General features: G+C 43.4%; 2 protein-coding genes across 2 annotated transcripts in view; both read right to left on the bottom strand.

Moving 5' to 3' along the window:
• Positions 1 to 7692, bottom strand: part of LOC128374514 (L-rhamnose-binding lectin CSL2-like) — a 10294-nt gene extending 2602 nt beyond the window's left edge. Inside the window, exons 1-3 of the mRNA XM_053334783.1 lie at positions 7647 to 7692; positions 5216 to 5351; positions 1269 to 1378 (exon numbers count right to left, since the gene is read on the bottom strand). Of these exons, the coding sequence (XP_053190758.1) occupies positions 1269 to 1378; positions 5216 to 5351; positions 7647 to 7692 (292 nt within the window). The remainder of the gene's footprint in view (positions 1 to 1268; positions 1379 to 5215; positions 5352 to 7646) is intronic.
• Positions 7693 to 24215: 16523 nt separating this feature from the next.
• On the bottom strand, positions 24216 to 24479 carry LOC128374469 (cortexin-2-like). The gene has a single exon (XM_053334750.1). The coding sequence runs from the start codon at positions 24477 to 24479 to the stop codon at positions 24216 to 24218; it is 264 nt and encodes an 87-aa protein (XP_053190725.1).
• Positions 24480 to 24981: the final 502 nt, after the last annotated feature.

The following is a 24981-nucleotide window of genomic DNA, read 5'->3' as shown; positions in this document are numbered from 1 at the left end:
ACAGTAAAAGTACTGCAGTATTATAGTGATGTAGTATGCAGTACTACAGTAAAAGTACTGCAGTATTATAGTGATGTAGTATGCAGTATTACAGTAAAAGTACTGCAGTATTATAGTGATGTAGTATGCAGTATTACAGTAAAAGTACTGCAGTATTATAGTGATGTAGTATGTAGTATTACAGTAAAAGTACTGCAGTATTATAGTGATGTAGTATGCAGTATTACAGTAAAAGTACTGCAGTATTACAGTAAAAGTACTGCAGTATTATAGTGATGTAGTACTGCAGTATTACAGTAAAAGTACTGCAGTATTATAGTGATGTAGTATGCAGTATTACAGTAAAAGTACTGCAGTATTACAGTAAAAGTACTGCAGTATTACAGTAAAAGTACTGCAGTATTATAGTGATGTAGTATGCAGTATTACAGTAAAAGTACTGCAGTATTACAGTAAAAGTACTGCAGTATTACAGTAAAAGTACTGCAGTATTATAGTGATGTAGTATGCAGTATTACAGTAAAAGTACTGCAGTATTATGAGTGATGTAGTATGCAGTATTACATTAAAAGTACTGCAGTATTATAGTGATGTAGTATGCAGTATTACAGTAAAAGTACTGCAGTATTATAGTGATGTAGTATGCAGTATTACAGTAAAAGTACTACAGTATTATAGTGATGTAGTATGCAGTATTACAGTAAAAGTACTGCAGTATTATAGTGATGTAGTATGCAGTATTACAGTAAAAGTACTGCAGTATTACAGTAAAAGTACTGCAGTATTACAGTAAAAGTACTGCAGTATTACAGTAAAAGTACTGCAGTATTATAGTGATGTAGTATGCAGTATTACAGTAAAAGTACTGCAGTATTACAGTAAAAGTACTGCAGTATTACAGTAAAAGTACTGCAGTATTATAGTGATGTAGTATGCAGTATTACAGTAAAAGTACTGCAGTATTATGAGTGATGTAGTATGCAGTATTACATTAAAAGTACTGCAGTATTATAGTGATGTAGTATGCAGTATTACAGTAAAAGTACTGCAGTATTATAGTGATGTAGTATGCAGTATTACAGTAAAAGTACTGCAGTATTATAGTGATGTAGTATGCAGTATTACAGTAAAAGTACTGCAGTATTATAGTGATGTAGTATGCAGTATTACAGTAAAAGTACTGCAGTATTACAGTAAAAGTACTGCAGTATTACAGTAAAAGTACTGCAGTATTACAGTAAAAGTACTGCAGTACTACTGATACTTACTGCCAGGAATACATCTGTAAGTCGTCTCCATCCAGAAGCACCGGCTGCTGCAGGGTCTGGCTGAGTGACACGAATCCATCTGGACTGAACACCTGTGTCTCCCGTTACACCTGACAGAGATACAGACCATAATAATCACTGACAGAGATACAGACCATAATAATCACCGACAGAGATACAGACCATAATAATCACCGACAGAGATACAGACCATAATAATCACTGACAGAGATACAGACCATAATAATCACTGACTGAGATACAGACCATAATAATCACTGACTGAGATACAGACCATAATAATCACTGACAGAGATACAGACCATAATAATCACTGACTGAGATACAGACCATAATAATCACTGACAGAGATACAGACCATAATAATCACTGACAGAGATACAGACCATAATAATCACTGACAGAGATACAGACCATAATAATCACTGACAGAGATACAGACCATAATAATCACTGACTGAGATACAGACCATAATAATCACTGACAGAGATACAGACCATAATAATCACTGACTGAGATACAGACCATAATAATCACTGACAGAGATACAGACCATAATAATCACTGACAGAGATACAGACCATAATAATAATCACTGACAGAGATACAGACCATAATAATCACTGACAGAGATACAGACCATAATAATCACTGACAGAGAACAGACCATAATAATCACCTGACAGAGATACAGACCATAATAATCGCTGTCAGAGATACAGACCATAATAATCACTGACAGAGATACAGACCATAATAATCACTGTCAGAGATACAGACCATAATAATCACTGACAGAGATACAGACCATAATAATCACTGACAGAGATACAGACCATAATAATCACTGACAGAGATACAGACCATAATAATCACTGACAGAGATACAGACCATAATAATCACCTGTCAGAGATACAGACCATAATAACCACTGACAGAGATACAGACCATAATAATCACTGACAGAGATACAGACCATAATAATCACTGACAGAGATACAGACCATAATAATCACCGACAGAGATACAGACCATGATGATCACTGACAGAGATACAGACCATGATGATCACTGACAGAGATACAGACCATAATAATCACTGTCAGAGATACAGACCATAATAATCACTGACTGAGATACAGACCATAATAATCACTGACAGAGATACAGACCATAATAATCACTGACAGAGATACAGACCATAATAATCACCGACAGAGATACAGACCATAATAATCACTGACAGAGATACAGACCATAATAATCACCGACAGAGATACAGACCATGATGATCACTGACAGAGATACAGACCATGATGATCACTGACAGAGATACAGACCATAATAATCACTGTCAGAGATACAGACCATAATAATCACTGACTGAGATACAGACCATAATAATCACTGACAGAGATACAGACCATAATAATCACTGACAGAGATACAGACCATAATAATCACTGACAGAGATACAGACCATAATAACCACTGACTGAGATACAGACCATAATAATCACTGACTGAGATACAGACCATAATAATCACTGACAGAGATACAGACCATAATAACCACTGACAGAGATACAGACCATAATAATCACTGTCAGAGATACAGACCATAATAACCACTGACAGAGATACAGACCATAATAATCACCAGAGATACAGACCATAATAATCACTGACTGAGATACAGACCATAATAACCACTGACTGATATACAGACCATAATAATCACTGACAGAGATACAGACCATAATAATCACTGACAGAGATACAGACCATAATAATCACTGACAGAGATACAGACCATAATAACCACTGACAGAGATACAGACCATAATAATCACTGTCAGAGATACAGACCATAATAATCACTGACTGAGATACAGACCATAATAATCACTGACAGAGATACAGACCATAATAATCACTGACTGAGATACAGACCATAATAATCACCTGACAGAGATACAGACCATAATAATCACTGACAGAGATACAGACCATAATAATCACTGGCAGAGATACAGACCATAATAATCACTGTCAGAGATACAGACCATAATAATCACTGACAGAGATACAGACCATAATAATCACTGTCAGAGATACAGACCATAATAATCACTGACAGAGATACAGACCATAATAATCACTGTCAGAGATACAGACCATAATAATCACTGACAGAGATACAGACCATAATAATCACCGACAGAGATACAGACCATAATAATCACTGACAGAGATACAGACCATAATAATCAGCTGTCAGAGATACAGACCATAATAATCACTGGCAGAGATACAGACCATAATAATCACTGTCAGAGATACAGACCATAATAATCACTGACAGAGATACAGACCATAATAATCACTGACAGAGAAACAGACCATAATAATCACCTGACAGATACAGACCATAGTAATCACTGACAGAGATACAGACCATAATAATCACTGACAGAGAAACAGACCATAATAATCACCTGACAGATACAGACCATAGTAATCACTGACAGAGATACAGACCATAATAATCACTGACAGAGATACAGACCATAATAATCACTGACTGAGATACAGACCATAATAATCACTTTCAGAGATACAGACCATAATAATCACTGACAGAGAAACAGACCATAATAATCACCTGACAGATACAGACCATAGTAATCACTGACAGAGATACAGACCATAATAATCACTGACAGAGATACAGACCATAATAATCACTGACAGATACAGACCATAATAACCACTGACAGAGATACAGACCATAATAATCACTGACAGAGATACAGACCATAATAATCACAGACAGAGATACAGACCATAATAATCACTGACAGAGATACAGACCATAATAATCACTGACAGAGATACAGACCATAATAACCACTGACAGAGATACAGACCATAATAATCACTGACAGAGATACAGACCATAATAATAATCACTGACTGAGATACAGACCATAATAATCACTGACAGAGATACAGACCATAATAATCACAGACAGAGATACAGACCATAATAATAATCACTGACTGAGATACAGACCATAATAATCACTGACTGAGATACAGGCCATAATAATCGCTGACAGAGATACAGACCATAATAATCACTGACAGAGATACAGACCATAATAATCACTGACAGAGATACAGACCATAATAATAAACACTGACAGAGATACAGACCATAATAATCACTGACAGAGATACAGACCATAATAATCACTGACAGAGATACAGACCATAATAATCGCTGACTGAGATACAGACCATAATAATCACTGACTGAGATACAGACCATAATAACCACTGACAGAGATACAGACCATAATAATCACTGACAGAGATACAGACCATAATAACCACTGACTGAGATACAGACCATAATAATCACTGACAGAGATACAGACCATAATAACCACTGACTGAGATACAGACCATAATAATCACTGACTGAGATACAGACCATAATAATCACTGACAGAGATACAGACCATAATAATAACCTGACAGAGATACAGACCATAATAATCACTGACAGAGATACAGACCATAGTAATCACTGACAGAGATACAGACCATAATAATCACTGACAGAGATACAGACCATAATAATCACTGACAGAGATACAGACCATAATAATCACTGACTGAGATACAGACCATAATAACCACTGACTGAGATACAGACCATAATAATCACTGACAGAGATACAGACCATAATAATCACTGACAGAGATACAGACCATAATAATCACCTGTCAGAGATACAGACCATAATAATCACTGACAGAGATACAGACCATAATAATCACCTGACAGAGATACAGACCATAATAATCACTGACAGAGATACAGACCGTAGTAATGAGGTCATGTGACAGCCGTACCTGTTCTGGGCGATGTGGAGGACCGGGTTCGAGGAGCAGAGAGGAGCATCGAGGAGATCTGGACGAACGCCGTTGACGCACGACTCCGTTTCCCGATGACTCGCCGCTACGCTCTGGACCACGACCAGACCCTGACCTGCAACCAGAACCAGGACCAGAACCAGAGAGGTTCAGAGGTTCAGAGAGGTTCAGAGAGGTTCAGAGGTTCAGAGAGGTTCAGAGGTTTAGAGGTTCAGAAAGGTTCAGAGGTTCAGAGAGGTTCAGAAAGGTTCAGAGGTTCAGAGAGGTTCAGAGAGGTTCAGAGGTTCAGAGGTTCAGAGGTTCAGAGGTTCAGAGGTTCAGAGAGGTTCAGAGGATCAGAGAGGTTCAGAGGTTCAGAAAGGTTCAGAGGTTCAGAGAGGTTCAGAGAGGTTCAGAGGTTCAGAGGTTCAGAGGTTCAGAGAGGTTCAGAGGTTCAGAGGTTCAGAGAGGTTCAGAGGATCAGAGAGGTTCAGAGGTTCAGAGGTTCAGAGAGGTTCAGAGGTTCAGAGAGGTTCAGAGAGGTTCAGAGAGGTTCAGAGGTTCAGAGGTTCAGAGAGGTTCAGAGGTTCAGAGGTTCAGAGAGGTTCAGAGGTTCAGAGAGGTTCAGAGAGGTTCAGAGAGGTTCAGAGGTTCAGAGGTTCATAGAGGTTCAGAGGTTCAGAGAGGTTCAGAGGATCAGGGTTCAGAGAGGTTCAGAGAGGTTCAGAGGTTCAGAGGTTCAGAGGTTCAGAGAGGTTCAGAGAGGTTCAGGGTTCAGAGGTTCAGAGGTTCAGAGAGGTTCAGAGAGGTTCAGAGGTTCAGAGAGGTTCAGAGGTTCAGAGGTTCAGAGAGGTTCAGAGGTTCAGAGGTTCAGAGGTTCAGAGGTTCAGAGGTTCAGAGAGGTTCAGAGGTTCAGAGAGGTTCAGAGGTTCAGAGAGGTTCAGAGGTTCAGAGGTTCAGAGAGGTTCAGAGGTTCAGAGAGGTTCAGAGGATCAGAGGTTCAGAGGTTCAGAGGTTCAGAGGTTCAGAGGTTCAGAGAGGTTCAGAGGTTCAGAGAGGTTCAGAGAGGTTCAGAGAGGTTCAGAGGTTCAGAGGTTCAGAGAGGTTCAGAGGTTCAGAGAGGTTCAGAGGTTCAGAGGTTCAGAGGTTCAGAGGTTCAGAGGATCAGAGGATCAGAGGTTCAGAGAGGTTCAGAGGTTCAGAGAGGTTCAGAGAGGTTCAGAGAGGTTCAGAGGTTCAGAGGTTCAGAGAGGTTCAGAGGTTCAGAGAGGTTCAGAGGTTCAGAGGTTCAGAGGTTCAGAGGTTCAGAGGTTCAGAGGTTCAGAGAGGTTCAGAGGTTCAGAGAGGTTCAGAGGTTCAGAGGTTCAGAGGTTCAGAGAGGTTCAGAGGTTCAGAGAGGATCAGAGGTTCAGAGGTTCAGAGGTTCAGAGAGGTTCAGAGGTTCAGAGAGGTTCAGAGAGGTTCAGAGAGGTTCAGAGGTTCAGAGGTTCAGAGAGGTTCAGAGGTTCAGAGAGGTTCAGAGGTTCAGAGAGGTTCAGAGAGGTTCAGAGGTTCAGAGGTTCAGAGGTTCAGAGGTTCAGAGGTTCAGAGGTTCAGAGGTTCAGAGAGGTTCAGAGGTTCAGAGGTTCAGAGGATCAGAGGATCAGAGAGGTTCAGAGAGGTTCAGAGGTTCAGAGGTTCAGAGGTTCAGAGGTTCAGAGAGGTTCAGAGAGGTTCAGAGAGGTTCAGAGGTTCAGAGGTTCAGAGAGGTTCAGAGGTTCAGAGGTTCAGAGGATCAGAGAGGTTCAGAGAGGTTCAGAGGTTCAGAGGTTCAGAGAGGTTCAGAGGTTCAGAGAGGTTCAGAGGTTCAGAGAGGTTCAGAGAGGTTCAGAGGTTCAGAGGTTCAGAGGTTCAGAGGTTCAGAGAGGTTCAGAGGATCAGAGAGGTTCAGAGGTTCAGAGAGGTTCAGAGAGGTTCAGAGGTTCAGAGAGGTTCAGAGGTTCAGAGGTTCAGAGAGGTTCAGAGGTTCAGAGAGGTTCAGAGGTTCAGAGAGGTTCAGAGAGGTTCAGAGGTTCAGAGAGGTTCAGAGGTTCAGAGGTTCAGAGAGGTTCAGAGGTTCAGAGAGGTTCAGAGGTTCAGAGAGGTTCAGAGGTTCAGAGAGGTTCAGAGAGGTTCAGAGGTTCAAAGGTTCAGAGGTTCAGAGGTTCAGAGGTTCAGAGAGGTTCAGAGGTTCAGAGGTTCAGAGGTTCAGAGAGGTTCAGAGGTTCAGAGGTTCAGAGAGGTTCAGAGGTTCAGAGAGGTTCAGAGGTTCAGAGGTTCAGAGGTTCAGAGGTTCAGAGAGGTTCAGAGGTTCAGAGGTTCAGAGAGGTTCAGAGGTTCAGAGAGGTTCAGAGGTTCAGAGGTTCAGAGAGGTTCAGGGGTTCAGAGAGGTTCAGAGGTTCAGGGTTCTTACCACAGTTGATCTTCTGAGTTTGTGTCTCCAGGTCGCAGGTCAACATCTTCTCTGAAAAACAGTGAAACATAACTTATTATAAAAATGTCTCTCCTGACTGAATGGTAACCATAGTAACCATAAAACCATAGTAACCACTGGACATATTCTACTGTTAGGGCTGATGGTTGGGACAAGTCCTGGTTATCACTAATGACATGACATCACTTCCTGTCTGAGGCTGATCTCCAGTCAGTCTTAACATGACATCACTTCCTGTCTGAGGCTGATCTCCAGTCAGTCTTAACATGACATCACTTCCTGTCTGAGGCTGATCTCCAGTTAGTCTTAACATGACATCACTTCCTGTCTGATGCTGATCTCCAGTCAGTCTTAAAGTGACAGTGTTTGGTTATCACTAATAACATGACATCACTTCCTGTTTGGTTATTTACCTGCTGAGGTCATCACGCTGCAGCACAACGCTGTGAACACTGAAACACAAGAAACATCATCATTTATAGGAAGCACAGCGAGACAAGGAGAGAGGAAAGGAAGGAAGGAAGGAAGGAAGGAAGGAAGGAAGGAAGGACGGGAGGAAGGAAGGAAGGAAGGAAGGAAGGAAAGGAGGGAAGGATTTAACCCTTTAAATACTGTTCAGGTCTAATTTGACCCATTTTAATATTTAACAGCTTGTAAAAACACCTCAAATGCTTTTATTCTGAAATTTGATGACTTTTCCTAAAGTGGCCGAAAATGCACAAAAATAGAAAAATATTAAATGTTATATTTAGTATAGCTGCTACAAATGTTTGTCCATTGAGGCTGTTCAGTATGAGAGGAGAATAAGGAGGGAGGAAAGAAGGAAGGAAAGGAGGGAGGAAAGAAGGAAGTATGAGAGGAGAATAAGGAGGGAGGAAAGAAGGAAGTATGAGAGGAGAATAAGGAGGGAGGAAAGAAGGAAGGAAAGGAGGGAGGAAAGAAGGAAGTATGAGAGGAGAATAAGGAGGGAGGAAAGAAGGAAGGAAAGGAGGGAGGAAAGAAGGAAGTATGAGAGAATAAAGAGGTAAAGTAGGAAATGAAATAATGAACTAAGTTTGACGGACTGTTTAATGACTGCAGTGATTATGAATGTAAATTGAAAGCAGGTTTAATCCTGTTAAAGCCGGCGAGTGATTGAGCTCCAGCCGAGCCTGACGGAGGTCAGCGCTCAGAGAGAGGACGGGGTACTTTATTCTCTACATCAGGGGGGTCCAACATGCGGCCCGGGGGCCAGAACCAGCCCGGGGGTCAAACATGAGGCCCGGGGGCCAGAACCGGCCCGGGGGTCCAACATGCGGCCCGTGGGCCAGAACCGGCCCGGGGGTCCAACATGCGGCCCGGGGGCCAGAACCAGCCCGGGGGTTAAACATACGGCCCGGGGGTCAAACATGCGGCCCGGGGGCCAGAACCGGCCCGCCAAGGCGTCCAATCCGGCCCACTTTCCTTCCCTTCTTCCTTCCTACCCTCCTGTCATCTGTCCTTCTTTCCTTCCTCCCTTTCTTACTTCTTTCCTTCTTTGTTTCCTTCCCTCCATCCTTCCTTCCATCTTTCCTTAATTTTCTTTTCCTTCCTTCCTTTCCTTCTTTCCTTTCTTGTCTTCTTTTCATTTCTTCCTTCCTTCCTTCCATCCTTCCTTCATCTTCTATTCCTTTCTTCCTTTCCTTCCTTCCATCCTTCCTTTTGTCTTTCCTTCCCTCCTTTCTTTCCTTCCTATCACTTCCTTCCCTTCTTTCCATCTTTTTATTGGCCCTTGAACAAAAATGAGTCTGACCCCCTAACTCTACGTCTGTCACTCAAACTGAACACAGGCCGGTTTTATGACTCCTTCGTTGCCATGACGACTTCATCAGCTGATAATATGACTCCTTCGTTGCCATGACGACTTCATCAGCTGATAATATGACTCCTTCGTTGCCGTGACGACTTCATCAGCTGATAATATGACTCCTTCGTTGCCATGACGACTTCATCAGCTGATAATATGACTTGTTCGTTGCCATGACGACTTCATCAGCTGATAATATGACTTGTTCGTTGGCATGACGACTTCATCAGCTGATAATATGACAGCAGTAAAACTATGAAGCTGCTTTATGCTCTACGTCCTTTTAACCCTCCTGTCGTCCTCCCGGGTCAAACTGACCCCGTCTCTTTTGACTGTTCCTTCTTTCCTTCTTTCTCTCCTTACTTCCTTCCTCTTTTCCTCCCTCCCTCCTTACTCCTTTCCTTCCTTCTTTCCCTCTTTCTTTGCTCCCTCCTCCTCCTTCCATCCTTCCTTGCTTCCTTTCTTCCTTCCTTCCTTCCTCTTTTTGTCCTTACTCCTTTCCTTCCTTCCTCCCTTCCCTCCTTCCTAAATTCCTTCCTCTTTTCGTCCTTACTCCTTTCCTTCCTTCCTTCCTTCCTTACTTCCTAAATTCCTTCCTTCCTTCATTCCCCCTTTCCTTCCCTCATAAATTCCTTCCTCTTTTCGTCCTTACTCCTTTCCTTCCTCCTTCCTTCCTCTGTCCTTCCTTCCTTCTTCCTCCTTTCCGTCCTTCCTTCCTTCCTCCCTCCCTCCTTTCCTTCCTTCTTCCTCCCTCCCTTCCTCCTTTCCTTCCTTCTTCCTCCCTTCCTCCTTTCCTTCTTTCTTCCTCCCTCCCTTCCTTCCTCCCTCCTTGCTTTCTCCTTTCCTTCCTTCTTCCTCCCTTCCTTCCTTGACTCGAGGACAACAGTTTTTCTGTTTTATGTAAAGCACATTGAGTTTCCATTCTGTATAAATAAAACTGCCTGATGTTGAATGAGTCTCTGCTAAAGATGACACACATTTATATCTGCTTATATAAACTAAAGTTACTGTTTAATCTTTTATCTTTACCTTTAATATGATCTGAGCACATTAAATGCAACAGTTTGATTATTAGGAAATGAAATGATCAGGTTAATAATGTTAAAACCTTTCAACAGCAAAGTGAGTCAGAGGAAGATTTTAAAAGAAATGAAACAAAAGCAGCTGAGAGGAAACTTTGAAATTAAACCTTTAAACATTTATCTTGTTAAAACTAAAGAGTATGTTTGTTCCTGAAGAGTAGCTGACTTGATAAAGATAAAGAGATAAAGAGTTAAAGCTTGTGTTCATACTCACAGAGTCTCGCCATAAACTTCATGTTCAAACTTCAACTTGATGTTTTAAATCTTCAAATATTCCAAATCTTCCCGTTTGTTATGAATCTAAAATATTTCAGTTTGTTTCAAAGAGAGAAACTCAGACACTGATAGAGAGACAGAGAGAGATAGAGAGAGAGAGAGAGAGAGAGAGAGAGAGAGAGAGAGGAGAAGAGAGCAAAGAGAGAGAGAGAGAGAGAGAGCAAAGAGAGAGAGAGAGAGAGCAAAGAGAGAGAGAGAGAGAGAGAAGAGAGAGAGAGAGAGCAGAGAGAGAGAGAGACAGAGAGAGGAGAGAGAGAGAAGAGAGAGAGAGAGAGCAGAGAGAGAGAGAGACAGAGAGAGAGAGAGAGAGAAGAGAGAGAGAGAGAGCAGAGAGAGAGAGAGACAGAGAGAGAAGAGATGAGAGATGAGAGAGAGAGAGAGAGAGAGAGAGAGAGAGAGAGAGAGAGAGCAAAGAGAGAGAGAGAGAGAGAGAGAGAGAGAGAGAGAGAGCAAAGAGAGGAAGAACCTGTTTTAACTGTATGCTAATGTACACACACACAAAACACACACACACACACACACACACACACACACACACACACACACACACACAACACACACACCACACACACACACACACACACACACACACACACACACACACACACACACACACACACACACCCTCAGGTTGTTGAGCACCACATCCTGTTCTCTTGTATTAAGTCCACAGAGCTGCAGGTTGGTGTGAGCTCACCTGGCTTTGATCTGAGCTCAGCCGGCCTTCGCTGCCCCCCGGTGGTCGGGAGGAGCTCCTACAGCTAGCTTAAAGTTTAAAGAGCTAGCTTAAAGTTTAAAGGGTAGCTTAAAGGGTTAAAAGCTAGCCTAAAGTTAAAGAGCTACCTTAAAGTTTAAAGAGCTAGCTTAAAGTTTAAAGGGTTAGCTTAAAGGTTAAAGAGCTAGCTTAAAGTTTAAAGAGCTAGCTTAAAGTTTAAAGAGCTAGCTTAAAGGTTAAAGAGCTACCTTAAAGTTTAAAAGAGCTAGCTTAAGTTTAAAGAGCTAGCTTAAAGTTTAAAGAGCTAGCTTAAAGGTTAAAGAGCTAGCTTAAAGCTTAAAGGAGCATTCTGCTGATTATCTAAAGACCTGAAACTCCGAGTGAATCATATGTGATCTATGAGTTCTAGAGAGCTCATGTAGTACACAGAACAACCCACCAGGGGGCTTTATAGAGAGCTCATGTAGTACACAGAACAACCACCAGGGGGCTTTTATAGAGAGCTCATGTAGTACACAGAACAACCACCAGGGGCTTTTATAGAGAGCTCATGTAGTACACAGAACAACCACCAGGGGGCTTTTATAGAGAGCTCATGTAGTACACAGAACAACCACCAGGGGCTTTTATAGAGAGCTCATGTAGTACACAGAACAACCACCAGGGGGCTTTTATAGAGAGCTCATGTAGTACACAGAACAACCACCAGGGGGCTTTTATAGAGAGCTCATGTAGTACACAGAACAACCACCAGGGGGCTTTTATAGAGAGCTCATGTAGTACACAGAACAACCACCAGGGGGCTTTTATAGAGAGCTCATGTAGTACACAGAACAACCACCAGGGGCTTTTATAGAGAGCTCATGTAGTACACAGAACAACCACCAGGGGGCTTTTATTAAAGGCTGTCAAATAAAAACACTTCAAACATGAAAAAGAGTAAATGTGCTTTTCAACCAAACAACAGAAATCAGATAGAAACAGTAAGATGGATTTTAACCCTCCTGTCGTCCTCGAGTCAAGGAAGGAAGTTAGGAAAAAGAAGAAGGAAGGAAAGGATGGAGGTAGGTGGGAAGGAAGGAAGGAAGGAAGGAAGGGAGAAAGAAGGAAGGAGGGAGGGTGGGAAGGAAGAAAGGAGGGAGGGAGGGAAGGTGGGTGGGAAGGAAGGTAGGTGGGAAGGAAGGAAGGAAGGAAGGAAGGAAAGAGGAGAAGGGGGGAGGGAGGAAAGAAGGACAGAAGAAAGGAAGGAAGGAAGGAAGGAAGAAGGAACAGTAATCTCCTGGTTCAGACTCTACAGAGAATAATTGAATATAACTGTAGATTATAACAGCTGAAGGTGTGGACGCCTTCACAAACACTATTTATGGACGACAAGTGTTTCTGCACAGCACCGTGGGGCGCGATGACATCACACACACACACACACACACACACACACACACACACACACACACACACACACACACACACACACACACACACACACACACAGGTACATATAGGAGTCTCTGTGGTATCTTTTTTTTTCTCTTACTAACCAGCATGTTTGTTTTTTATCGACCATCTGTCAGCTTCATGTATGATGACTCACACACACACACACACACACACACACACACACACAACACACACACACACACACACACACACACACACCACACAGACACACACACACACACTCACACACACACAGACACAACACACACACACACACACACACACACACCACACACACACACACTCACACACACACTTATTTCCATAGGACAGAGAATGAGAACAGTCTGTTCACACTGCTGCTGTCTGAACAAACTTTTAGCTCTAAGAAGCGACAGAAACTAAAAACACATTTTAATCATTTTAAATAACGTTATTAAACCTTAAACACACGTGCAGCTCTGCAGCGTAACTCAGATGCTGTGTCTCAAATGGAGCACTTACGTGAGTGCACCAGACTGTAGTGCGTAGTGCGCACTGAGCACTTACCTCTGTAGTGCACACTGTCGTGGGTAAGTATTGTCTGAAATGGAGCACTGGCGTTTTGCACTTAGCGGAAGTGACGGGCTTGCATGTCGCTGCTGGCCGCCAATTGAAATCAGAAAACTGGGCAAAAAGTCCCTCCCCTTCCGCTACGTAGGCAAAATGGCGTCCGTTGTGTGAGTAGTGTCCATCATCTCACACTGGATTTTTTGTCCGTTTTTAGTGCACCATCCGGGTACTTTCAGAGCACTGAGTTTTCGCTTGTTCTTCAGTGTGAACGCACTATGCCCTAAAACATAGTGCTTGAAGTGTGCAAGTGCGCCATTTGAGACACAGCCAGACTGTTTCATTTATTGGTTGAAACTAGGCGGGGAGCTCCGGTCCTCTGAAATGAGGCCAACCAGGAAGTAACTTAGAGCTGCATTCTATCAAAAGGCCACCAGGGGGCGACCGTCTCTATACAAGTCAATGGAGAAGTAACTTAGAGCTGCATTCTATCAAAAGGCCACCAGGGGGCGACCGTCTCTATACAAGTCAATGGAGAATTCACCAACTTCTCACTTGATTTCTAACCTCAGTAAACGTTTTCAAAATGTGTTTATGGTCTCAATCGCTAGTTTAAAGCCTTCTTCAATGTAGTATGATGTTCATTTGGGACATTTTGGCCTCCCTGATTTTATATGTGACGATAAAGCAGGGTATGCATTAGGGCGTGGCTACGTCCTGATTGACAGGTTGATTGACCAATGTCCTCCAGATCCAGCCCTCGTAACCATAGCAACCTCCCCGCTCCGCCTCATGTCCATATAAGTAGAATCCGTGTTTTTATTTTTCCCAGCATGCACCTGAAATGTTCAAGATGGCGCTGCCTAGATTAGAAACTATTGGCTTCCGAGCAGCAGTCCACAAACCAATGGGTGACGTCACGGATGTTACGTCTGTTTCTTTATACAGTCTGTGGGTGAAACTAGAGCTGTGTGATTGCCTCTAAATCTCAAATTGTAGATTGTCATTACTCTAGAGGCGGGGGGAGGGAGAGGGGGTGAGAGGAGTGGGGGAGGGGGAGTTTTTTGGATGTAGTTGTTTTATGTAGAGAGCTCTATCATCAGCGTACATTCAGAGACTGACAGATGGAGCAGAGCGGGAGGTGATTTATATTTAGTGAGCAGAGCAGCGAGCCCAGTACGGATCCTCAGGAGATGTTCAGTATGAGGATTAAATACGAACCAGTTCAGTCCTCTAACAGACGAGCATCAGATTCATCTCTGTCTGAAACACATTTAAACAGTTCAGAACAGATATTAGTATAGATTATGTTTTATAGACAGGACTCAGCACACTATATACATATCTATTAGTGTTTAAAGCAGGGGTGTCTCCCTTTCTTGCTTCCTCCCCCCATTTCTTCCTTCTTTCCTTCCTTCTGTCCTTCCTCCCTACCTTCCTTTTTTTCATTCCTTCCACCTGTCCTTCCTCCCTTTCTTCCTTCCTCCGTTGCTTCCATCTGTCCTTCCTTCTTTCCTTCCTTCTGTCCTTCCTCCCTCCCTTCCTTTTTTCCATTCCTTCCATCTGTCCTTCCTTCTTTCCTTCCTTCTGTCCTTCCTCCCTCCCTTCCTTTTTTCCATTCCTTCCATCTGTCCTTCCTACCTTCCTGTATTCCTTTCTTCTTTCCTTCCTTCCTTCCTCCCTACCTTCCTTTTTTTCCATTCCTTCCATCTGTCCTTCCTACCTTCCTGTATTCCTTTCTTCTTTCCTTCCTTCCTTCCTCCCTACCTTCCTTTTTTTCCATTCCTTCCATCTGTCCTTCCTACCTTCCTGTTTTCCTTTCTTCATTTGTTCGTTCGTTCCTTCCTTCCTTCCTTCATTTCTTCCATCTGTCCTTTTGTCTGTCTTTCCTTACTTCCTTCCCTTCTTCCTTCCTTCCTTCCCTCCATCTTTTTAACGATCCGGCCCACATGAGATAGAGACATAGAGTCGATCTGGTTTCCTGCAGACAGAATAATGAAGAGTCAGAGTCAGAGGTTCAGTTTGGTCCAACAGGAAGTTTTATTTTGTAGTAAAGGAGAGTGCAGACTCATAAAGGAGCGTGGACAGAAGGCAGGAAGAGAAATCACCACAACTTTCAGCCACTTAGAAAATATAGAAGAGCTCTGTTCACACACTGATGCACACAATCTACACAAACTACACAATCTACACAATCTACACAAACTGCACCGAAAAACAAAAACTCTGGGTCTGAAATCAGAGTTTAAACCTCTGAGTCCGTCCATGTTTCTATTGTACTTATAGTAACATCATGACTTTATTTGTCTAAAGTCTCCACGTTGTCTTTATGTATGTTACTAACTAGGGCTGTCAAACGATTAATTATTTAAATCGAGATTAATCTCAGAATTTCCATAGTTAATCACGATTAATGGCGTTTTGAATGTCATGTTTAAAATCCTGTTATTTTCCATTTGAAGGCAGTTTTAAGCCCATAATGTAAAGCATTTCTTACCAGAGTGTCTTAACTGGGAATCAATCACGGCTCTGCTGCGACTCCCACACTCCAAAATGCTCCTTTGGTGGAGCTGAGGCTGGCTTGGCTGCACCTGGGTGTTTAGCGTGGAGGTGCTAACTCAAACTCCACGTACTCCGGTGGTAGTTAAACTCCGTTTGACACAGGTTGCATTTTACTTTTGACTTGTCAACTGAAGCGTCTGGAAGTGTTTTAAAGTTAAACAAGCCGTTCAAAAGTCCAGTAGCTCTCTTACTTTCCATCAGCGCGGTAGGTTTACTGCAGGAGGCCACTTCAAAGCATAGCGCTACAGCTAGAGGAGCCGTCTACGGGGGAGTAGAAGGGACAAAAAGGCTTGACACATTAAAATGAGATTAAAAAAATGGATTGCATTACTCTAATCACGATTAACAAGTTAACGCTGACAGCCCTAGTTATTAATTCATGAGAACTGGTTTAATTTAATCTCAGAGTCTTTGCTGTGTTTTGTAACTGCAGACTCTGAACCAGGTGAAGAACAGCAACTATCATTATGTTACTATAAGTAATAAAAGCTAAATGATTTAATGTGTGCAAAGGATGGACAGACATTCATTAAATTTAATCTGCTATATCGGACAGGTATCGTAATGACACATTTAGGATTTTACTTTTTAAAACAACTTCTTGTGAGCAAAACTCAGATATCAAATTCCCTAAATTACTTCATTTATATGTTGTCCAGTTTTATTAATATAGATTTAATGTTCTCCTTTTTACTGCTGAGTTTTATTCATCAGCTCTTTTTTGTTTTTCAAGTGCAGATAATAAAAAAAAAAGAACTAAAACTAAAAGTTCACGTGTTCATAAAGCGCCTACTTCAATTTATTATCAAAACTAAAAACTTTGCATTGATAAAACATTAAAGTCATAAATCAGACGTTCGTCCTGTCGCCACCGGCCAATCAGAACGCTGCAGAGAGAAAGTCACGTGACTCGTATGAAAGAAGAGTTCGTTTCTGTTTAAAGCCACAACAACACAGAAGAGACCTTACAAAATAAAACATAAAAAAAAACTTAGGTTCACAGTTTCAGGACAAGAGAAATCCAACAGGAAGTAGTTAAAGGGAGAATCCACCAAAATAAAACATATAAAAACAAATCAGCTCATGTTTTACACGTTACAGCCAAACGTCTTCATTTCACCGCTGACTCAGCCTCCCCTTAGTTACTGTTGCTATGGCTGCAGATTGACAGCCATAGCAACAGAGCAACGCCCCTGATTTAGAGTTTAACCGGTTTAACGTCGACTTCCTGCGGCTTCAACACGAGCAAACAGTCACACACCTGCAGCCAAACTGTGGATCAGTGTTTGTGTTTAAAGACTGTAACTGAAGGAGAAACATGTATAAAAAAATAATATCTATATAAATATAAAACAAAGTATTTCAACACTTTATCAAAAATGAGTGAAGGTGGATTTTTCCTTTAAGTGCAGTGAGAAGAAGAAACACAGCAGCTGGAGGGCAAAGTTTAGCTCTGAGTGTTCGACGTTTAACACAAAACACACGAAGAAGAAAAGAGGAAACCGGTCCGACTCCCTTAAAGGTAAAAACAGCAGCCGATCAGCCGCTGGAGCTTCTAATCCTCTGTAAACAGGCTTAGAGTAAGGCAAGGAGGAGGAGGAGGAGGAGGAGGAGGAGGAGGAGGAGGGGGGCTGATGTGTGGGAGGAAGACAGGATGATGAAGAGGATGAGTAAGAGCGAGGAGGAGGAAGAGGAGGAGGAGGAGGATGAAGAGCAGGAAGCAGACGGCAGAATTAAAGGGATCAGACGAAGGCTCAGCTCGTTGGATGAATGTGATCCTTCAATAAGAATTACGTTCCATAAAAGTTCATAAAGCAAACATCAATGCTAACTGCTAACTGCTAACTGCTAACCGCTAACTGCTAACCACTAACCCCAAAACACTGAGTGGATGATATGAGATCTGAGAGCTTCAGAGAGTTTAACATCATCACAATCATAATTTAACAAACTGTCTGAATCTGCCTCATTGGACTGAAATCTGAAGTGAGTCCTCACAACGTAGGTAGACGAGCTTTAGTGTATCACCTGGAAGAGGAGGAGGAAGAGGAGGAGGATGAAGAGCAGGAAGCAGACGGCAGAATTAAAGGGATCAGATGAAGGCTCAGCTCGTTGGATGAATGTGATCCTTCAATAAGAATTATGTCCAATAAAAGTTCATAAAGCAAACGTGTTTTCTTCACATCGATGCTAACCGCTAACCACTAACCTCCAACTGCTAACCGCTAACCTCCAACTGCTAACCGCTAACCGCTAACTGCTAACCACTAACCCTGAAACACTGAGTGGATGATATGAGATCTGAGAGCTTCATAATTTAACAAACTGTCTGAATCTGCCTCTTTGGACTGAAATCTGAAGTGAGTCCTCACAACGTAGGTAGCCCAACTTTAGCGTCTCACCTGTCTGGAAGGTTAACCCTTGTGTCGTCCTCCCGGGTCAAATTGACCCTGTCCGTTTTGACTGTTCCTTCCTTCCTCCCTCCCTTCCTTCCCTCCTTCCTTCCTACTTTCCTTCCTCCCTCCTTTCCTTCCTTCTTTCTTCCCTCCTTCCTCTCTCCTTTCCTTCCTCCCTCCTTCCTCCCTTCCTTCCTTGACTCAAGGACAACAGGAAGTTTAAACACATATCTGTAAATAAAGTCCTGGCTGTAGGTTTTTGATCAGCTGACAGCAGAGTAATGAGTTTCAGACAGAGAGAGAGAGGAGACGTCTTCCTTCCTTCTTCCTCCCTCCTTTCCTTCCTTCCTCCCTCCCTCCTTCCTCCCTCCTTTGACAGCAGAGTAATGAGTCAGACAGAGAGAGAGGAGACGTCTCCATCTGTCTCTCTGAGCTCGTTCAGCAGGTAATAATAATAATAAAAGCTCCATTAACGCTCAGCAGAGACATCCAGGGACTCGTGGAGCTGTGAGATTATTTACGGTGAAAACGTCTGAAGAAACATTTGTTAGGAAGCTGCTGTCGGATCGTTTGGTTCAGATTCTTTAATCACTTCTGGTTTTTATAATTTAACATTTTAACATAAACTTTAATGACTGTGTTGTTTCCCAGTCGGAGGTAGTTTAACCCTCCTGTTGTCCTCGAGTCAAGGAAGGACAGAAGGAAGGAAGGAAGGAAGGAAGGAAAGGAAAGGAGTAAGGAGGGAGGGAGGAAAGGAGGAAGGAAGGAAGGAAGGAAGGAAGTGTGTCTCTCTCTCTCTGTGTCTCTCTCTCTCTCTCTCTCTCTCTCTGTCTCTCTCTCTCTGTCTGTCTCTCTCTCTCTCTCTCTCTCTCTCTCTCTCTCTGTGTGTCTCTCTCTCTCTCTCTCTCTCTCTGTCTCTCTCTGTCTCTCTCTCTCTCTCTCTCTCTCTCTCTCTCTCTGTCTCTCTCTCTTTCTGTGTGTCTCTCTCTCTCTCTCTCTGTCTCTTTGCTCTCTCTCTCTCTGTCTCTCTCTCTCTCTCTCTCTCTCTCTCTCTCTCTCTCTCTCTCTCTCTCTCTCTCTCTCGAGGTCAGAGGAGACAGTTTGATGCACATTTAAAACAACAGGTGTCCTTTAAAACACTTTCCGTGTGTCTGAGCCTCGAGCAGCAGACACACGACTGCAGCTTAAATAAAAGCCTTGAACCTGCAGATAACTCACCGTCCGTCCCCACAACGTAGGTTCATCAACTCTTTCCCACAATGTCTGTCTATAACTCACGGTCCTCACAATGTCTGTCTATAACTCACTGTCCCCACAATGTCTGTCTATAACTCACTGTCCTCACAATGTCTGTCTATAACTCACTGTCCCCACAATGTCTGTCTATAACTCACGGTCCTCACAATGTCTGTCTATAACTCACTGTCCCCACAATGTCTGTCTATAACTCACGGTCCTCACAATGTCTGTCTATAACTCACTGTCCTCACAATGTCTGTCTATAACTCACGGTCCTCACAATGTCTATAACTCACTGTCCTCACAATGTCTGTATATAACTCACTGTCCTCACAATATCTGTCTATAACTCACGGTCCTCACAATGTCTTTCTATAACTCACGGTCCTCACAATGTCTGTCTATAACTCACTGTCCCCACAATGTCTGTCTATAACTCACGGTCCTCACAATGTCTGTCTATAACTCACGGTCCTCACAATGTCTGTCTATAACTCACTGTCCCCACAATGTCTATAACTCACTGTCCCCACAATGTCTGTCTATAACTCACGGTCCTCACAATGTCTGTCTATAACTCACGGTCCTCACAATGTCTATAACTCACTGTCCTCACAATGTCTGTCTATAACTCACGGTCCTCACAATGTCTGTCTATAACTCACTGTCCCCACAATGTCTGTATATAACTCACGGTCCTCACAATGTCTGTCTATAACTCACTGTCCTCACAATGTCTGTCTATAACTCACTGTCCTCACAATGTCTGTCTATAACTCACGGTCCTCACAATGTCTATAACTCACGGTCCTCACAATGTCTATAACTCACGGTCCTCACAATGTCTGTCTATAACTCACTGTCCTCACAATGTCTGTCTATAACTCACTGTCCCCACAATGTCTGTATATAACTCACTGTCCCCACAATGTCTGTATATAACTCACGGTCCTCACAATGTCTGTCTATAACTCACTGTCCTCACAATGTCTGTCTATAACTCACGGTCCTCACAATGTCTATAACTCACTGTCCTCACAATGTCTATAACTCACGGTCCTGACAATGTCTGTCTATAACTCACGGTCCTCACAATGTCTGTCTATAACTCACGGTCCTCACAATGTCGACTCAGCAAAGTTTTAACTCTTCGAGGATCAGATTTCATTGATCACACGACTCTCGCAGCACTTGAACATTTCATTTCAATGAAAAAGCTGAATCTGCCTCATTGGACTGAAATCTGAAGTGAGTCCTCACAATGTAGGTAGATCAACTTCTGTGTCTCCACAAAGTGAACACACCTGTCTCACCCGTCTCACCTGTCTCACCCGTCTCACCCGTCTCACCCATCTCACCTGGGAAGTGAAATGTAAAGAAATGAGCGATGAAGGAGAAGAATGAAATGGTGTGAGAGATAAAGGAGGTGAAGACATGAAGGGTTCGGCAGTGAGCTGCTGGGAGAGTTCGACAGCTAGTGTGTGTGTGTGTGTGTGTGTGTGTGTGTGTGTGTGTGTGTGTTTGTGTGTGTGTGCTTACAAGACGTGCACGTGAATACAAAGGCAGTAGATGTGGTTAAACATTTATACTGTACGCAAACCATTGTGTGTGTGTGTGTGTGTGTGTGTGTTGTCGTAGACTGTGTGTGTGTGTGCATGTGTGTGTGTGTGTGAGTGTGTGTGTGCGTGTGTGCGTGTGTGCGTGTGTGTGTGTGTGTGTATGTAGACTTTACATTCTCCATGAGATCTGAAGAGGAATAAAAAGCTTTCCGTCTCAATTTGGAAACGATTGATCCAAACGTGGAGCCGAGGCCTGCGATGACATCAGCGATGACATCAGCGATGAAATCAGCGATGACATCAGCGATGACATCAGCAAAGCAACAGTCGTTCACTGTGTTCGACTCCAGCGTGTCTGCAGCTCAGCAGGAGACTCACAACTGTCAAAAATAACAAGGCCTGAAACGCTCCGTCTCCTCTTCAGTGATCCTCAACAGAACCCAAACGCTCTCCTTTTATATTCCATCTGCAAAGAAGAAGGAGATCAAGACTTCCCCAAATCTTTTTAGAAGACCCAAAAAAAGTAAAGAAAGGAAAAATCAACTTTTACCCCCAAAAAACGTTGAATCCGTGGAGGTTCCTGCAGAGAGCGTCAGACTCAGAGCGGAGGAGCAGCTCGGATACATCCAGGAAGCAAACGGCTGTAAGTGACCAATCCGGGTGCAGCGTGGTGTGGGTGGTGGTGGGGGGAGGGGGGGCGAACCCAGAGACGGGGGGGGTGGTCGAACCCAGAGACGAGTGTTTCATATCTGTCTGATTCTTCTCACTGACTTCAAACCATTTCTGCGCTCGGAGGGTTTTCTGACAGGAGACCTCCGACCACGAAGAGGATCGTTACAGCCGAGTCTCCGAGTGTCTGTTCTCTGCTGGAGGAGAAAATAAAAGGAAAGAACAGAACTGTGAATCTGCTGCTGGAGGAGAAAACAGGACGATATGAAATATGACCTCATGTGGACCAATATAACGAGGGTAGGAAGGAAGGAAGGCACGCCCTTAAAGACCCTTTATACCATTGATTGCGTATGGTGTCGTGCGTCATTGTGTTCGTGCACCAGGTCAAGTTGACTTGGCATGTTCAGGCTAATATTCAGTTCCTGGAATTCTATTCTCAAGTGGTGGTGGCCAGATTTCCCTGGGAATGTTAGACATGGTGAAAAACAACTAATAAACATGGTAAGGCCTGTTGAGCAATCTACTAACCTTTTGCCTCTACTGGTGTTTTCCTTATTCTCACTCCTGATACACATCATGTGGGTATCTGCTTCTACACTTTCCTTCCTTCCTCCCTCCCTCCCTCCCTTCCCTCCTTCTTTCACCCCTCCCTCCCTCCTTTTCCTTCCTTCCTCCCTCCATCCTACCTTCCTTTACTTCCTCCCTTCCTTCCCTCCTTCCTTCCTCCCTCCCTCCTTTCCTTCCTTCCTCTCTCCCTTCCTTCTTCCTACCTCCCTTCCTTCCTTGACTCGAGGACAACAGGAGGGTTAAACATCCTGACAGCAGGTCAACTGACAACTAGTTTTCAGTGTTTCACCTGAAATGTTTCATATGTTTGGAAACTTTGTGATTTCAGTTTAACCTCGTTCGTTGACCCACCTGACGATCAGCTGACGACCACCTGACGACCACCTGACGACCACCTGACGATCAGCTGACGACCAGCTGACGACCACCTGACGACCACCTGCGGATCAGCTGACCTCGGCCCTGTTGCTCCTTCGTCTCCTCTCCTTCAGAGCGTCGGCTGTTGGCTGCAGACGTGATGGAGCTCTGCGAGGCGATCAGCTGATCAGTTGATCGGCTGCGTGGTGAGACGCTCACACATCAGCTGGCACCAAAAACAGCGGTTACTAAGCAACAGCCGGGCTGGCAGGACAGCAGAGAGTCGCTGGAAACGTCTCTGCAGATTCAATACAGCCTTGTTCTTCCTCCTCCTCCTCCTCTTCCTCCTCTTCCTCCTCCTCCTCCTCCGCTCTAAAATAACCTTCTGTCTCCTCACTCAGCTCAACAAGTTTATAAATGAAGTTTTTAAAGTTAATAAAAATTTAAGTCAACATAAGAGAACAAAAACAGTAAAAAATAAAAAGGTGTCTCCTCGTGAGAGACAGCAACCCGGACCTGCTGCCCGGCCGGCAGAGATGGAGAGGAAGTAGAGATCCCTCCTCTTCCTCCTCTTCCTCCTGACCCAACCCTCCAGCTGTCAGAGAGCAGCAGAGGAGTCAGAGGAGAGGTTTCTGCTTCACAGCTTGTATCAGGGTAAAACTCACAGCAGACTGGAGATGTTTCCTCAGTCGTTGTGAGTTTTGTCCTGATTGGCTGCCGGCCGAGCTACTGAAGCGACCGTCACGCTGGAAGCATCGAAGACACGAAGAACACTTTCCCCCAAACTGTTTTAAGATCAGATCGAGTCTCTTTCGAGCTTATTCTATTTAAATTTGGTTTTGATGATGTTGGACTGTGTCTAGCTGACGATGATTACTGAATCCAGATGTTTCATCATAGCGATGCTCAACTAGGTTTCTAATCTTTAGGTTAAAATCCAAAGTGACTGCTGGAGGTTAAAGAACTAATCGATGAATCATTCAGTGATTCTTCAAGTCGATTTATTGTCGTATGTGACGATAAACTGAGTCGTTTTGAATTTTGGACTCTTGGTCGGACAACTGAAGACGTTTGAAGATGTTGAGCTTTAATCTTCTGATATTAATGACTAACCCAACTTCTGGTTCCAGATGTTATGTGGATATTAAAGCTCTGATAGAAACACTTTAAACTCTTCATCTGTAGGTTTGGGTTTTGTTTTGGACTCTTTTCTCTCCGAGGGGAAACGTGTCGTCGTGTTCGTGCTTCAGTTTGTCAGCGTAACGTCGCCTCAGTCATTTCCTGTCAGGGTTGCTGCCTCTCACGCTGCCTGTCAGGAAATCCGGTAGTCGAACGTGTCCTTCTCCATGTAGTCGGTCCAGGTGGAGGAGGGCATGCTGCGGTACGGGTCCAGCAGGATCCGGAAGCAGCGCACGATCAGCAGGCCCAAGAAGATGAAGAGGATGAGGACGAAGACGAAGGCCGCCCGCTGCTCCAGCGTGAGGAAGGAGGCGGACACCGAGGAGGACGAAGACGAAGACGAAGAGAAGTCCGATTCGGAGGCGGAGAAGGTGGTGCTGTAGAGATCGTCAGTCATGATTGGTCGGTTCAGATGATCCACGTCTTCTGCCCAATGAGAAACAGTCTGCAGATAAACATCGTCACTGTAGAAGAAGAGCGGCCTGCAAGAAACCAGGAAACAGCATTAATGTAATAATAACAAGAATAATAATTAAAGCTGCAAGCAGCGATGCAAATTTGATTAAAAATGGCCGACTTCCTGTTGGAGTGAGGGTTTGGGTCCAAGAGACTTTTTTGTGCGTCTTTACACGATACATATGTTAACCGAATTTCGCTTGTCTGCGTCAATCTGAGTCGAGGTGCTCAATTTTTAAAATGTTCTAGGGGGCGCTAGTGAGCCATTTTACGACACTCATTTTGGCGATCCTTAAAAAATCAAATTTTGGTGAATTTTGGGGCGTTTGTTTGGGCAGAAAAAAATTTCACATATATTTCAAAATAGCCGACTTCCTGTTGGAGTGACGTCATGGGTCCCTCTGACTTTTTTGTGCGTCTGGACATGATACATATATATACCA

Source organism: Scomber japonicus, chromosome 15 (assembly GCF_027409825.1).
Source record: "Scomber japonicus isolate fScoJap1 chromosome 15, fScoJap1.pri, whole genome shotgun sequence".
Lineage (NCBI taxonomy): Eukaryota > Metazoa > Chordata > Actinopteri > Scombriformes > Scombridae > Scomber > Scomber japonicus.
This window is presented reverse-complemented; position numbering and strand designations above follow the sequence as displayed.

Excerpts from the sequence above, each read along its gene's own strand:
- LOC128374469 (XM_053334750.1), bottom strand. The coding sequence starts at position 24,479 with ATGACTGACGATCTCTACAGCACCACCTTCTCCGCCTCCGAATCGGAC.